Raw genomic sequence first — 16,247 nt, 5'->3', positions numbered from 1 at the left:
CAGGAGCAGGAAAGAAACGAGGAACGAGGGCACAAAGAGACACAAAGCTACAGACATGCTGGTGACTTGTCTTGGGGAAACTGGGTTGCTCCAGACAAGGAAAGCTGAGAAGGCTGGGCCGGCCCAGTGGCACAGTGGTTAAGTGTGCACATTCTGCTTCAGTGGCCCAGGGTTCTCCGGTTCAGATCCTGGGTACGGACATGGCACTGCTTGTCAAGCCATGCTGTGGCAGGCGTCCCACATATAAAGGAGAGGAAGATGGGCACAGATGATAGCTCAGGGCCAGTCTTCCCCAGCAAAAAGCAGAGGATTGGCAGCAGATGTTAGCTCAGGGCTGATCTTCCTCAAAAAAACAAAACAAAACAAAAAAGCTGAGATGGCAACAGATGAATTCTCGGACAAAGAAGATTTTCCTTAGGCACTTGTTCACTTCATAAAGAAAGAACTGCAGGGGGCCAGCCCGATGGCCTAGTGGTTAATTAAGTTCAGTGTGCTCTGCTTTGGCGGCCCAGGTTCATATCCAAGGTGCAGACCTACACCACTCGTCAGCAGCCATGCTGTGGCGGTGAACCACATACAAAATAGAGGAAGATGGTCAAAGATCTTAGCTCAGCGCCAATCTTCCTCAGCAAAAAAAGAAAGAAAGAAAGACAGAACTGCTGATACTCTTTGGTCTGTGGACATAAGAGGAACTCTTAGGGATGATCAAAAATTTGGAAACTAAGGAGACCTTATATCAATGACACTCTGCATGTAAATATTAACTGCTTAACCAGAATTACATGAGAGGCAGGTGAGTTTTATCAATCAGGGCCCTGTGCGCTAATTCAGATGTACCTGATAACACTTCTAAGATAGACTAAATTCACTGTACAACAGGCCTATCGGGGGCTTTCCAGAGAACATTCTGTGACATGAAAACAGTTTTTCCTTCTAAAATGTGTTACAAGATTCTAGGCTTTACCAGAAATTCACCTTTTTTTGCTTTCTTTTACTTATTTTCTGTGTTACTTCTAAAGACTATTATGCATTCTACTTTAAACACTTTGCTTTAGATGTTAGTTATTGTGTAAACATTTCTGGGCCAATAAATCTCTGTATCTGGAAAAGACAAGGCTCAGGGTACTACACGTGGAGCCCAGTCAAGCCCCAGGGTAATGCCCTGGGAGATTTCCCCGACATGTCCCATGACCATGGGGAGGGATGCAAGTGCGCTTACCTGCTCCTAACATCACAGATGGATTACTGGTGTTTGTGCAGCTGGTGATGGCAGCGATGACCACAGAACCGTGAGCGAGGCTGAATTCGCTATTATTATAGATAAATGTCTTATGGTCGTTATGATGGTCCAGAGCAACCTGGAATCCTTTAAACCCTTGCTGTAGGAAGAAAAAATATATATATGGTCAAAAGTTCTCACTTTGGAAGAAGAAATACTTCGGTAACTATAACTTTAAAGGCCAATTCTTAACAAACCATAAATACCTTGGCCAGCAAACTCTGAAATGCTACCAAAAAATCAAAGTTCTCTTTATTCTTTTTACATCTTTACAAAAGGCAGTCACAACTTCTGAATCTTACTCCGCTTTGAAATTATTAACAATTACTTCCTTCCCACCTCAAAAATGAAAATGGATATGGACTGAGGCCACTGATCCTAACCTGACGGAAATCTAGAAATAGGTGTCATTTTGGCCAGATTGAACTAATCCTGTCCAACAAGGTGCACACAGTACAGCTGGGCCTCTGGTATAATGCTGGAGCCACAAAAAGAACAGCCATCGCCCATCCTACTCATTTGTTTGGGAACTGCACGTCAAAAATCTACTGCCTACAAGATGTTATGCTGGGTACTCTGCAGGATTCAAAGGTGATTCTGACAAAAATCTGATCCTCAAACACATAGTCCAGTAGGGAAATCAGACACGCAAGTACTATAAAGTACCAATAATGTAAGTTAAAGAACATGGAAAGCCATCGCAGGGCTTCAGACCAAGTGCCATGAAGATTCAACGGAGGTAAAGATGACCTTCTGCTCTGAGATCTGAGGCCACGTTGTGGAGGAGCGGAGAGATTAGGACACGTGGAAGGGAGGAGACATGCAGGCAGGGAATGGCATGGACGAAAGTACCATCACCAGAAAAGCTTGAGCAAGGAGAGTGGACAGTGCAGTTAGAGTCACATGAAAAGCAAATATGCTTTGATAAAAGGTGGGCTGAGCTGTGTTTGCAGGTGATCAAGTGCCCTAAGGAAGCTGCCTGGCTCTTAGGTAATGGTGGGCATTAAGGAGAAGAGGACGGAAAAGAAACACCCTCAGCGCCGGGCTCCAGGAAGATTCATCATCGAGGGCGCTGAGAAGAAGCCTGGGCACCAAGAAACTGGGCCGGGAGCAAGGCTGGGGGACTTTCACCTGCCTCTTGCGGGCCTACCTTGGCTCCAAGGCAGCTCTCAAAGTCCTTTTTCATGTCGGACACGGCGACTTTGTCCTGAGGCCTTTTGGGTCCACTGCAGCATGGCACTACTGTTTTCAGATCTAATTCCACAGTCTGGGCACCGAAAAGAAAAGGAAGTGCAGAACTCACGTTATATCCACGGAGAAAAACCACATCCATGCCTGAGAATGTAAACCACCACCACAACGCAAACAACGAAACCACCACACTCAACAAGAAGGAAGTCAATGTTCATTTTAACACTTAAGGGACGAATTTCCAAAGGTCGAGGTGGGCATCTAAGTAACGTGGGATGGGCCCCCTTGCCACCTCTCAGGAAGCCCACGGTGGGCACTGTAGCTGCTGCCCAGTGTCTTCCACTTGTCCATCTTTGTAAAGCAGCTCATCCATCCATGTTATTGCTTACGTTAGTCTGAGGTGAATTTCCTACTGAAATGATACACACACATGACTGCGCTTTTTCTGAGATGACTGGGAGGAATGCAGCCATGAAGTCATCAACGCCAGGAAATGGGCCTTAGTCTAAGTGAATATTTCCTTCCCTCCATCTAACAGGAAAGGAAACAAGCGTCCCACATCTAGCCGACCCTCTGAGCTTGGCTGCTGAGAACAATGTGGATTTGGTTTGCACTCTAGACAATGAATGAAGGTGAGTGGTTGGATTAATAGGAACTAATAGAGATGTTCACACATCCATTTCTTTCCTCATCTGTAATAATGACGAGCTTAGCCTTTAAATAGCTCAAGTCATTCTTTGAAGGTCTTCCACATCGGAGGAGTAAGTAGTTCAAAAAGGGAGAGCACACCCAACTCAAACCAACGGCCAGGAGGGATGGAAGAAGTTATATTATTTGGATATGTTTACAATTCCTTATCTTTTTGTTTTCAGTCTTTTAACACCCTGTTCTTCTGCAATGATTTGGCAGGGACCAGTTCCCTCAAGGACACGCCCGGAGAAAAACCAAACACAACTACCACCACAGCCTCGAAGAAGAGCAGACACACGTTCGGCGGAAGGCGCTCTCGTACCTGGGCAAAGTCTGGGTCTTGAGAGGGGTCACTGAAATCCCGGAACATCCCTACAGCCTGAAGGTACTTTTTAATTTGCTTCACCTTGTCTTCATCACGACCTAAATGGGCATTTTAAGAGGCAACAAGTAACGGATGTTAATATTTCCTGGTTAAAGACCATAAACTAACGCCTCCACCAGCTATTATACAAGTGATGTGCATTTCTCTTAGACACGCACCATCGGCTCTGCTGATGCTTCCGCGTTCAGGCTGCAGTCTGACTCCCCAGCTGATGCTGCTGTTTATTAGGGGCCATTGACTGATCTGCCATTCTTCCCAAAGTGACTATTTTCTGAAGAAGACTCTGGTCCTACCTATAAGCACTCTCCGTCGCTTTGCTTATGTCCTTAATTAGGAGGACCCTAAGCCTTAGCTAACGGTCAGAGCACGTCAATACCTCTGCCTTCAGCTGGCCACAGACTCTCAGCATTCCACACTATTACTGTTACAATAATAATCCATTAACTCCCTCCACAAACCACCAGCTATAAGCACTTCCTGTGTGCCCCACACTGTGTGCTAAACGTTTTGAATGCTTTATCTCAATCTCTGACCCTCCATCATGACCTTATGAGACATGTACTGTTGTTATTCTCATTTATAGATCAGGAAATGGTGGCTCAAGATTAAGTAACTTTCCCACGGAACACAGCCAGTAAACGACAGAACCAGGATCCAAACCTGAGTTTGACTCGAAAGTCCAAAGTCTTAACTCATAAACCTGGATCACCAGGAATATGACCCTGAATGCTCTGCTGTTTAATTCTTATCAAGACCTTGGGCGTAGAAGATAACGCTTGTGAAGTACGCCCACGGACAGGCAGTGCACCCGAACCCCTGCCGCCTGAATATGCCTCCTTGAGACCTGGATTCTTGGACTCACAGTAGATAGTATTTTTTTCTTTCTTTTGTTTTTAAAGATGGGCACCTGAGCTAACATCTGTTGCCAATCTTCCTTTTTTTCCCTTCTTCTTCTTCTCTCCAAAGCCCCCCAGTACATAGTTGTATATTCTAGTTGTAGGTCCTTCTGGTTGAGACATGTGAGATGCTTCCTCAGCGTGGCCTGACAAGCGCTGCCCATGTCCCCAACTGGGATCCAAACCGGTGAAACTCTGGGCTGCCGAAGCGGAGGGTGTGAACTCAACCACTTGGCCACGGGGCCGGCCCCAGATCAGCATTTTTTATCCGCCTGTTTAACTGAATTGGAAAGGTCACCAGCTTTCAGCACGGATCTCATAAAAGATGACAGTCTGAGCTTCATCGACGTATTTATCACGACCTGTTCTTGGACCCTAAGTTCCTTACATCCCATGCCAATTCTTGATGCAGATGCACAGGAGAAACTCCTCTTAGGTTTCAGTAGGAGAAAGGGTTCTATTTCTCTGAAGCAGTATGTTTGTTTCAATTTAACAGACGCTACAAACGTGGTGCCCGGTCGCTGAGAAGGGTAGAGGCCACCCCTAGAGACACTCTTCTCAGGTTTGGATGTATTTTGTGCTTCTTCCTCCTTCTTCCTCCTCACCATCACTTCCCTTCTCTTCTTAAGATTCATTCCCGCAACTATTTATTCTGTTCTTTTATTCCCACAACTTTTCCTTACTTCAAATCCTTTGGGGATCAAGGAAGATATCAATTAACCAATTTCAACAAGGATATGTTTAACAAAAATATTTTTTTAAAATAATTTTTTTCATCACAATCTTAACTACTTCCAGAGGATTTTACTCAGGAAAATTGGGGATAAGACTTGGATTTAGTTGGAGAAGGTAAGATTCTCATGAAACCTTATGAAGAGATGTGCACATGCCAACACAGCTTGGCCCAGCTCTTAGCGTGAACGCCTGCTACTCCTGCCATTTCAAAAAAAACACCAGTCTTTGGAATCCTTCACTACTAAACACTGGATATGGATGAGAAGACCCCATTCTTGTCTCCTTAATAACTTAGTTGTAATTTTAAAAGTCGTTTGGAAAATAAAAGGTGTCCTCTATCTTTTTCAAACAGAATGAGGTATTAAAAATAAAATTATTTCATGTTTCCTTCTTGCTTAAAATGACCCCATTGGCTTCCTAGCACATTTAGAATAAAATCCTAGGGGCTGGCCCAGTGGCGTAGTGGTTAAGCTCAGTGCACTCCACTTTGGCAGAGCTGGGTTTGCAGGTTCAGATCCCAGATGCGGACCTACCAGGCTGTGGAAGCATCCTACAGACAAAACAGAGGAAGAGTGGCACAGATGTTACCTCAGGGCTAGTCTTCCTCAAGTAAAAAAAGAGGAAGATTGACAACAGATGTTAGCTTAGGGTCAATCTTCCTCAGCAAAAAAACCCCACAAAACTTAACTTCCTACCATGGTCTCTGAGCCCCTGTGTGGCTCTGGCCCCTGCCCACCCACCCCCTGACCTCACTTCCCATGGCCTCAACTTTGGGCTCCAGCCACCTAGGCCCCTCTGCTGTCCTCTGACACACCGAGCCCATCTCTGTCCTGGGCCTTTGCAGTTGTGGTTTCTTCTGCCTGGAAAACACCTTCTCCACCACTTCCCTGGCTTGTCCCCCACGTCATGCAGACACCTCCTCAGACTCCACCTCCAAGAACCCCTCACTGACCCCCCTACACATGAAGTAGCACCTTCAGGCTACTGCAACCACCTCTCTGATTTCTTTCTCATTATCTCATAAACATAAACATAATGCCATACAAATACTTTGGTATTTATTTGTTTACTTGTTCACTGTCCGTCTCCCTCACTGCAATGTAAGCCCCATGAGTGCAGAGACCTTACCTTGCTCACTGCTGTATCTCTTGGACCTCAACCAGATGCTGATAATGTGTTAAATGAATGGCTGAAGGATTTTAAGAGACACACTTGAGAAATTTAAAAAAAAAACCTTTCTCAAAGTAAAAGTCAAATCTCTAAATAAATCTATGCAGAGTTAAAGAACCATTGATGTTTCAAAATGCCTTCAGATGCAGTCTTTCATCTCACCTTTCAGACAGCCCTGCGAGGGTGTCACGGAACGCGGTCCCTGTCTGGAGCCAGGCAGCCTCAGGTTTGGATTCTAGCTCCACTATTTATTAGCTTTGGATATTTACCCTGCTTCTCTGATCCTCAGTTTTCTCTATTAGCTAATTAACTAGTCAATCTACCCTAAACAGTCATGTGCCGCATAACGACGTTTTGGTCAATGACAGACCACATATACGCTGGTGGTCCCATAAGATTAGCACCACACGGCCTATGTGTGTAGCGGGCTATACCACCTAGGTTTGTGTAAGTGCACTCTGTGATATTTGCACAATGATGAAATTGCCTAGTGACATATTTCTCAGAACGTAATCCTGTCATTAGGCCATGCATGACTAGATCTGTGAAGAGGATGAAGACAAATGCATGCCAAGTGTCTGGCACTCAGCAGATACCCCACAGACAGCAGCTCCCATTACCCAGATCCCTTGTTTCATGTCGAATAACCAGTAGTAGACCAGTACACATATCTAGGCTTCCAGGGTACTGGCACTCTTTCTATTGGCCAGACCACGTCTACCTCATGTCTTCTGAAATCCCAGCAACCCTTTTGACTCCACACAGAGAAGAAAAGAACTGTAACGCTGACCCAGCGCGCTCGGGGCAGAGGCAGAAGGGCGAGCTCTGATTCTCAGGGTTCTGTGGACGGTACCCAGGGCCTCCGCTCTGACAGGTCTGCACTTACCTGTCTGCACAAGGTACTTGATGCTAACTTCATCAACTGGGAAAAAGGCAGCAGTTGCTCCGTACTCTGGACACATGTTGGCAATCGTTGCTCGGTCAGCAATGGACAACTGGGCTACTCCTGGCCCGAAGAACTCGACAAATTTGCCCACGACCCCGACCTGGCGGAGGTGCTGTGCAGCATAATGACAGCAAAGTCTGAGACTTAAAGCCCATATTTAAAATGCAGAACTGTCACCTAGCAATTCTTATAAATCAGCTTTGTGAGTAAACACAAAAAATTAGCTCAACATATTTTTGATTACTTTAAAAATAAAACTTAAAAAATAATGCCAACTAAGTACAACTGGATCCTGGAACAGAAAAGGGACCTTACTGAAAAAAACTGGTGAAGTTTCTAGTTTAGTTAATAGTGTCATAACAACATTAACGTCTTCATTTCGATAGTGAGGTAAGATGTTGACATTTGGGGAAGCTAAAAGAAAAGCAACAGGAATGCTCTGTATTATCTTTACAGGAATCCTCCTGTAAATCTAAAACTATGTCAAAACACCAAAAATACAAATAACAACATTAAGAAAAGTTTTTCAAAATGAGAAACACTCTCTCTAATGAGATTGTTGGAAGTGCCTAGAAATGCTAAAAATTAAATAAATTCTTTCAACCCAAATAAATTATGACTTGCACGAGCTGAGTAAGAAAACGGCTGGTTTTCAAGGTATAATGAGCAAATTTCCTGGACACAGGTACAAGTCAGATGTAACCAAATGATCCAGACAGTCTGACTCCCGTACCTTTTCCATGCAAGCCCCTGGCCAGGGCAGGGGCTTCCATGACTGACTTGGCCCCAAACAAAGCCACTTTCATGAAACGGCTTTTATGACAATCTCATGAGTAGGCTCTTTTGGTTACGTGGGATTCTGCCAAATCTTGTGAGCAAGCTTTATGTTATTCTACATTTGAAGAACAATGCACAGATATCTACGATAAGCTAATAGTGTTCAAATAAATCCAATTTCAAATTCCATGAAGATTAAATCAAAGAGAAACATTTTTGGTCTTTAACGGTATAGTATCCATCCCAAACACCCCAAGCCTCCAAACTAGACAATCAGAAAAAATTGTTTGTGATAATAAAAACCATCACTTTTCTAACATTCTTTTCGTTTTTTATGTTGGTGAGGAAGAGTGGCTCTGAGCTAACATCTGTTGCCAATCCTCCTCTTTTTGCTTGAGGAAGATTGTTGCTGAGCTAACATCTGTGCCAATCTTCCTCTATTCTGTATGTGGGACACTGCCACAGCATGGCTTGATGAGTGGTGTGTAGGTCTGTGCCTGGGATCCAAACCCACGAACCCCAGGCTGCCAAAGCAGACTGTGCGAACTTAACCACTACCCCACAGGGCTGGCCCCTCTGATATTCTTTCAAAATGAAGCTGCCTTCTTTTTGCAAAGCAAGCACATTACAAAAAAAGATCATTTCTTACAAAAGCTAAAGAAAAAGAACAAAAGTAATATTTTTCAGCCTGGAGAAACATCTGTTACAATAATGTAACTTAGAGAAGGGAATTAAAAAAGTCAAACATTCTTCATAGAAGGAGTTTGCTATTTACAAACAAGAAGAACCATGTGGAAAAAATGTAGAAAAAGTATAAACACACGCATGGGAATGATTCTTATAACCTCGAGAGAGTGATTACTTCCAGGAATGGAGAGGATGGCTTTAGCCATAAATACTACATTTTATTTCTTAAAAAATACACATACAGAGAGAGCTCTGAAGCAAATATGGCAAAATGTTACCATCCGTTAAGCCTAGGTGGTGGGCATGTGAATATCATTTTAATGTCTTCGTATCTGAACTATTTCACAATTTCAAAAGTTTTTTTTAAAGAAAAAGATACATGCAGCCACAGAAGAGTCAAATGAACATGATTATCTGAAACTTAACCACAGAACTGTCCCCTTATCTCTTTTTAAGTCACCAACATCCTGTTTCCTAGCATTTCTAGAACACATGGAAATCATCATGTTTTTCTGGACTCCCTCATGTATTTCCTCCCCGTTTGTCACTGTGACTCTCCAAGACCGCAGAGGAGGCTGCGCATCGTTACCTTGGTAATGGTGAGCACGATGTCCGTGGAGGTTACCAGAGGGTGGGGATTTCCCATCAGCCTGTAGCCAATCACCTGGGGAAGCACCATGCTGATGGGCTGACCCAGCATGACAGCCTCTGCTTCGATACCACCCACACCTGCAAGCAATGGTGCAACAGAATAACGCTTGCATTATTACTCAGTGTGTCCTCAGGCATGATTCAGTGTCATTAATGGGTGATCAAACCAGTTACCATGTTTCATTAGGACAGAGTTATGTTTCTAGAAAGAGCAGTTACCTTTTCTCTATTGCCCTCTACAGAGTTTTTAACAAGTGTTTCTCAAAGCGTGGGTCCCCAAACACCTGTATCAAAATCCCCTCGATTCCACACCAAAATGGAGAGTGCGGTTCAGGAGTCTCCATTTTTAACAAACACCTCAGGTGATTTTCATTTATTCTAAATGTCCCTAACCCCTTATTCCAGTTCATTCTTTCAAAAATTATTACTGAGCGCCTACTAGGCATGAGGCACTTTTCTGGGCACCGCAAATACAGCAGTAACAGACAAAAATAGCCCTCCGACACTTGAGGTCACGCATGTTCATGCTTCTGGGACGTAATGGTATCAAAGTAAACTGAGGTACGTGCCATAGGACAGCAAATGCGATAGGAACCTGGCAGAACACTCACCCCAACCGAGAACGCCCAAACCGTCAATCATGGTTGTGTGTGAATCCGTGCCCACAAGGCTGTCTGGGTAATAATAGCCATCCTGGTCAAATACCACTCTTGCCAAATACTCCAGATTCACCTGGTGGATGATTCCTGAGCCAGGGGGAATAATCCGCATGTTGTGAAAAGCCTGAGAACCCCACTAGGATCGAGAAATGGGAAGAACATTATGAATGCCTGGCACACCAGTCCGCAGCCCATCTCCTTGGCACCTCTCCCTCGTACTCCACATCCGCAAAGAACCAGCCAAGGGAAGCAAACCCCGCCCATACCTTTAAAAATTCAAATCGTTCTCTATTTCTCTCAAATTCCAAGTCTTGATTCTTCTGTAAACTGTCTGTCCTGTCAGAGAGAAAAACTAAATGTATAAATTTTAAGGCTTAAAATGTCACTGGTCAGACTTATTGGTGATGAGTAAACAAAATGGCAATTTCATCCGCAGGGTTGCTGGGTGGTATTATGCATTCGTCACACGGGAAGGGAGAGGTAATTAGTGAAAGTAAAAAGAATAATGATTATTTGGATCAAGTGACTCCTACAGTGCCTTTAAACATGGTGGGTAGAAAACATTAAGTGAACTCAAGTTAAAACGAAACTGATTGTAAAGTCTGACTCTTAGGAACAGACTCAAGACATTTCCGACGGCGACGGCAGCTGAGACATTTAAAGAACCCTTGATTCTGCTCTTCTTTCTCGTCCACACCTTGTCATAACACCCCTCTGAGCACAGCCGTGTCTGGGCTGGCATTTTCATCTGTTTCTGTTGCAGATGGGGAAGCAGCGATGCCCAGAGGGACGGGCATTTATAGAACCACAATCTCCTATCTTTCAGACAGAGGTTCATGAGGCGGATGGTGCCACCCAAGAATAACTGCAAAGCCCAGATTACATGCTGAGGTTTACTCCAGGTCATTCAGTCCACCAGGAATGACACAGGCAATGCAGGGCACAAAGAAGCTTTCCCAGAGTTTTTATTATGGAACTACATTATTTTGAGGCTAGGTGGAATAGGTCATAGTCACAGCTCTGCCAGCTCAGCACACAGAAGGTGCTTACAAACTGTATCACAGACAGAGTGAACATAGGAAAAGATAGTAAAATGAACAGCTAAGACCCAGGTAGACTTCATTAGTTGACACTAAACACTCATTGAGGTTACTAGGAACCAGACACTATTTTAAAGGCTTTACATTTATTTTTTCATTTAGTCTCCATAACAACCCTTCGAGTTAGGTGCAGCTAATATCCATATTTTTCAAAAGAGAAAGCTGAGACCCAGAGAGGGTGAGAAGCCTGCTCAGCACCACACAGCTGTAAATGGTGGAAGTGGAACTGAAACCCAGGCAGTCTGACTCCAGAGTTGATGCTCCGAATCCCTACAGATACTGCCTCCCTGAAGCAGGAGTGACAGAAACTGTAGGAGTAATGAGGGCTGTGGTAGTAACTGCCACTTCTGCGATAATAATAACAGCAGGAGCTAAAGTGCAAGATCACGTCACAGACTCTAAGCTTTACACACACAATCTCATTCAATCACCACAACAACCCCTCGCGTAGGGACTACTGTCACCCCAATGTAAAGAAGAGGAAGTGGAGGCACAGAAAGATGAGATAACTTGTCCAAGGTCAGATGCTTGTCACCTGAACCCAGGTCTGTCTGGGCCTGGAGCCTCTACCTTGATCTACAGAGACCACCTGGGGCCACCTGCCGGGAACACAACGGTACAAGAGCAACAGCGTGTGCCCTCCCACCTGGAGCCCAGAGCCCGGGGAGAGGACAGAGGAGCAAGCATGTGATGCTAAGAATGTCATGATACGGGAAGAAGAGGTACCAAAGGGCCACAAACTCAGACCAGGGAGTCAGGGATACTGTCCAGAAGGAAACGACAGCAACGTAGTCTGAAGGGTGAGGGAGAGTCTGCCAGACAAAAAGGGGTAGGCAATCCTTGGGCAGAAAAGGACTAGAGGCATTGACCATTTACTCTACACAAACCACCGTCAGTCACCAAGCTGCGTTCTTCCTTTTCCTCTTGATGTGAATATTCTCCAAGACAAGTGTCAGCTGCTTTAGTGGAATCGGTTCCCGAGAGTGCCTTAGAGCAGGAAGCACAACCTAGAGCTCAGGGACCACGTCCGGCCCAACAACTGTATATGTCTGGTCCTTGAGCAAAGGATAATTTTTACAGTTTACAAAAAGAAGAGTACGTGAACAGAGACAGTACATGGCCAGCAAAGCCTAAAATATTTACCATTGGCCCTTTACAGTGAAAATTTGCCCATCCCTGATGCGGAGAATGAACGTCTGTGAATGTGTCTATGTGTTAGAGAAAAGCAAAAGGAAGAAAGAGAAAGGAGAGAGCCTCCTCTGGTGGAGCAGGGCTGACCCGCATGAGGAGAGCCTCCGGACCCAGGCAGCTCTTCCTCAAGGTACTCGTCTCCGCCTTCTCACCAAGACACTGAGGGCTCCTCCCTCCCGTTCCCACCTGCCTCTTCCGGTCCAGATCCATACTCCCAACGGATCCTGGGCCTCTGCATCAGAAACACCTCCGGCACCACAAACTCAACAGGTCAAACCCTAAGGCGTGACTTTCCTTCCTAAATCTCTTCCTCACCGCCGTCTGTCCATATCTCACCTAATGACCTCCTCTCCTGCCACTCAGCACCGACAGCTCTCGAAGCACCTATTCCAGAGACAGCCTCGTAGCTGGTTTCTCTGTCAGTCTATTCAACATGTCTTTCGTGCTGTCACCAGAATCAGTTTTCTTCAATACAGATCATCGTGACCCATCTTGAGTCCACCAAGGGCTTCCCATTTTCTAAACAAAGTACAAATCCCTTGTCTTAGAAAACAAGGTCCTTCACTCTGACCTCAAACTTCCTCTATAAAGCCCTCTTTTCTCCTCCAGTCCAAACTGTCGGCTTCAGCCAAACTGTTGCCCTCGGACTGTCCGCAAGCCCCACTTTCCCCAAGCCTCTGCCCACTCGATTCTCTCCACGTAGAATGCCTCTTCCAGCGCTTCTCTCTTTGGTAAACACCCTTTAGGACCGAGATCCAGTGATTCTCCTCGAAGGACCCTCCAGCGCTCCAAGTCGGGATGACGTGCCTCTTTCTCTGTGGGTGCTCCACTTACCAACCGCATGAAAGCTGTGTTCATTAACTCTCTGGGCTTCGAAACTAATCTGTTTCTTAAATACCGGTACACAATAGATCTGTTAAATGGATTTAATTTTAAAAGAAAAGGAAGGTGTCTTGGAATACTATTCTTAATCATGTGCAGCCCTGCCTCTGTTGCCCCCATCTCTTCTCCTCTCCTCTGGGCATTTGTGGACTCCCAGTCATTACCCCTTGTTCTCTTGCCTCCAGCACCAGAAGATGTCAGAGCTTCTCAGAGCAGAAGCAGGGTTGGAAGGCGAACATTTACCCCAGAGAACCCTGGAACATCAGTTTGATGTAAACAACATATTCACAGGACAAGCAAACGCCAGGAATGCGTAGTCTGTTTTAAGATACCTATATTTCGAGTAAAAATCTATTTACTCATTAAAACAAAACATCCTTTATGCCAACCTGGGCTCAACTGACTTAGTTCTAGATATTGGAATGAATAAACAGACTTAGAATTTGGATTTTTCCACCACTTAGAACTTTCCTAAATTGACCCAATCTGGTGAGCTTTTAATAAGGTCTCTGAATGCGAATGGCCTCACAGACTAAAGAGGAAATTTCTCCTTAGTTACATAATTTGAATTCAGATTTGGACATAGTTCAAAGTTTCTGAGTGTTACATTTAATGGTACTCCAGAAAGTTACAAACGGTATTTACAGAGGAGATAGTTTTCACACTCATGAAACCTGGTCAAAAATCATTATGATATTCTTGTTGGGATAAAAAGAAAAGGTTATTTCTGAGATAACTTTGTAAACATTACAATAATGCATTAGTTATATCCTCATTTCCTAGAGATGGTGCGAGGCCAATTAATATTATTCACACCAGACAAAGAGCTTGGGAATACTTTAACTGAGACAATTTATCATCCCACCACTCCTTCCCCAATTTTCCCAGTTCATTTCTGGAAACAGCTGGAAATAAGCCTACCGCACAGAGTTTCACAAAAGTTGAGACATATCACATGTAATTCCTTACAAAAATGAGGAAAGAGACTGGGAGGTCAAATTGTGAAACGAAACTCAAGAAATAAAAACAAAACACCACCAACGAAAACACTTCTAACAAAAGTGTTCTCTTTAATTACAAAAAAGAGAAAAAAAGTGCCTGCGAGATCTGGATATCAACTTGGATGAAAGTTCACCTCTGGACTTTGCTATTTTCATAACAATATTTTCAGTGCTACAGTGTAATGAAAAAGGTCCATAAAAAACTGAAACCAGAGTTGACGGATGTCAAGGTTTAAAGAGGGGAAAAAAAATCACAGTGAACTTGGTGATGACCTAGATTCATTTAACTGCTTAATTGTTAGGAGGTCTTTGAATTTTGACTCAAAAGACTTTCGACATTGAAACAATTACAATTCTGTCTCCACCAATACTTCCGCCTCCCGGGCCAGAGAAATGGAGGCAAATTATCAACGACAACGAGCGTGTCCAAGAAAGATAAAGTCGCCCATGATTTTGCGAGGCTGCTTTTCTTACTTCTGAAGTGCAACTTTAGGAACTATCCTTATTCTCAAACAGGATAACATTTTGTGTATATATTTTTAACTCTTCTCTTTGAAACCAAAATGTTAAATTGAGCTCATGTGATTTAAGGAGGAAAAAACAGACACGTTGCCTAAGGAAAGGTTTAGAGTCCCAAGGAAAGGGAAGAGCCGGCAAATATCCGGTCTGTTTGTCCAAGAACCGTCAACTCAGGGGACAAAGCCGACTTCTTGTTACCCTGAATTTACCCGGTTTGGATACTGGTGACATTAATTTGAGAAAGACTAGTTTCTACATTTCCCTTGAGGCTGTATGGAACCCATTTAAATCCCCAAGGAAGCAAATAAAGGATTTTTCCCCTTTGAATGGTTTGTTTCATATTCCTAAATGACTTATTATAAAAACAATAGCTTCTTCTTCTAAAAATAAAGGACAGTTACAATCCCAGAGACGATCACTTGGCAGTCTGGTGCCTCTCTTTCCAATCCTTCAGTCTCTGCCTGACTTTTCACCTGCTGAGGTCACTCGGTCTATGTAACTTAGAGCCACTCACCGAGCTATGACACGAGCGTGCTCCAAGGGTTACTAAGGACATCAACAATATAACTGTAAAGGTTCCTAATAATGCCCTTTAAGGATGTACCATAATTTAATAAATCATTCTCCTTTCTTGGACATTTAGAATGCTTCTAAGTTTTCATTATTATAAATAATACTTTAAAGAACACTCTTTAGTCATTAAGCTTTTCTGAATCTCAGATATCTATAGATATCTATTAAAGGGTGTACTTACAAGTGGAAATTCCGGGACAAAGGCTACAGCACTTTCTAAAGTTCTTTTTTTTTTTTTTTTAAAGATTGGCACCTGGGCTAACATCTGTTGCCAATCTTTTTTTTTTCTTTTTCTTTTTCTGCTTTATTTCCCAACCCCCCCCCCCCGCCCCCCCCACTGGTACATAGTTGTATATCTTAGTTGCAGGTCCTTCTAGTTGTGGGATGTGGGACGCTGCCTCAACGTGGCCTGACAAGCGGTGCCATGTCCGCGCCCAGGATCTGAACCCTGGGCCTCCGCAGCGGAGCACGTGAACTTAACCACTCGGCCACGGAGCCAGCCCCCTAAAGTTCTTAATATCTACTGCTTTCACCATTTCTAATTTGCAGTGCAATCAGCAGTGTGCAAAAGTGTCCCCCTCACAACACCTCTAGCATTAGTAATGTTTACTTTCTAATCTTAACTCTCTTGATAAGAGAAAATGGCATCTCAAGGATTTAATTCACTTTTTCATTACTTGTGAGGCTGAAAAGGCTTTATATATTGTTTACTATTTGTATTTCTGTTTATTGTGAAATGCCCACTTCCTCTGTCCATTTATCTGCTGGGTCTCACTATATTTCTAAATAGATTATACACACTCTTTATATCTTAAGGATATTAACCCTTTGCCATATTTATTGCAAATACTTTTCAAGTTATTTCCTGTCAATTTTGAAGTCATTAAATCTATCGATTTTTTTTTTTCCTTTTTG

The 16,247-nt window shown here is 43.7% G+C and overlaps 1 protein-coding gene across 9 annotated transcripts in view; it reads right to left on the bottom strand.

Annotated features, from left to right (window-relative positions):
• The window catches only part of ACO1 (aconitase 1), a 60,228-nt gene that overhangs the window by 17,910 nt on the left and 26,071 nt on the right, over positions 1–16,247 (bottom strand). For all 9 annotated transcript variants that reach the window (XM_008519039.2, XM_070590250.1, XM_070590252.1 and 6 more), the window contains 7 exons: positions 10,333–10,402; positions 10,019–10,202; positions 9,346–9,485; positions 7,233–7,404; positions 3,483–3,583; positions 2,430–2,546; positions 1,220–1,379 (listed from right to left, as the gene is read on the bottom strand). In XM_008519039.2, coding sequence (XP_008517261.1) covers positions 1,220–1,379; positions 2,430–2,546; positions 3,483–3,583; positions 7,233–7,404; positions 9,346–9,485; positions 10,019–10,202; positions 10,333–10,402 — 944 coding nt within the window. The remainder of the gene's footprint in view (positions 1–1,219; positions 1,380–2,429; positions 2,547–3,482; positions 3,584–7,232; positions 7,405–9,345; positions 9,486–10,018; positions 10,203–10,332; positions 10,403–16,247) is intronic.

This window comes from Equus przewalskii, chromosome 22 (assembly GCF_037783145.1).
Source record: "Equus przewalskii isolate Varuska chromosome 22, EquPr2, whole genome shotgun sequence".
Classification (NCBI taxonomy): Eukaryota; Metazoa; Chordata; class Mammalia; order Perissodactyla; family Equidae; genus Equus; species Equus przewalskii.
Note: the sequence above shows the minus strand (reverse complement) of the source record. Positions and strands in the feature narration are given on the sequence as shown.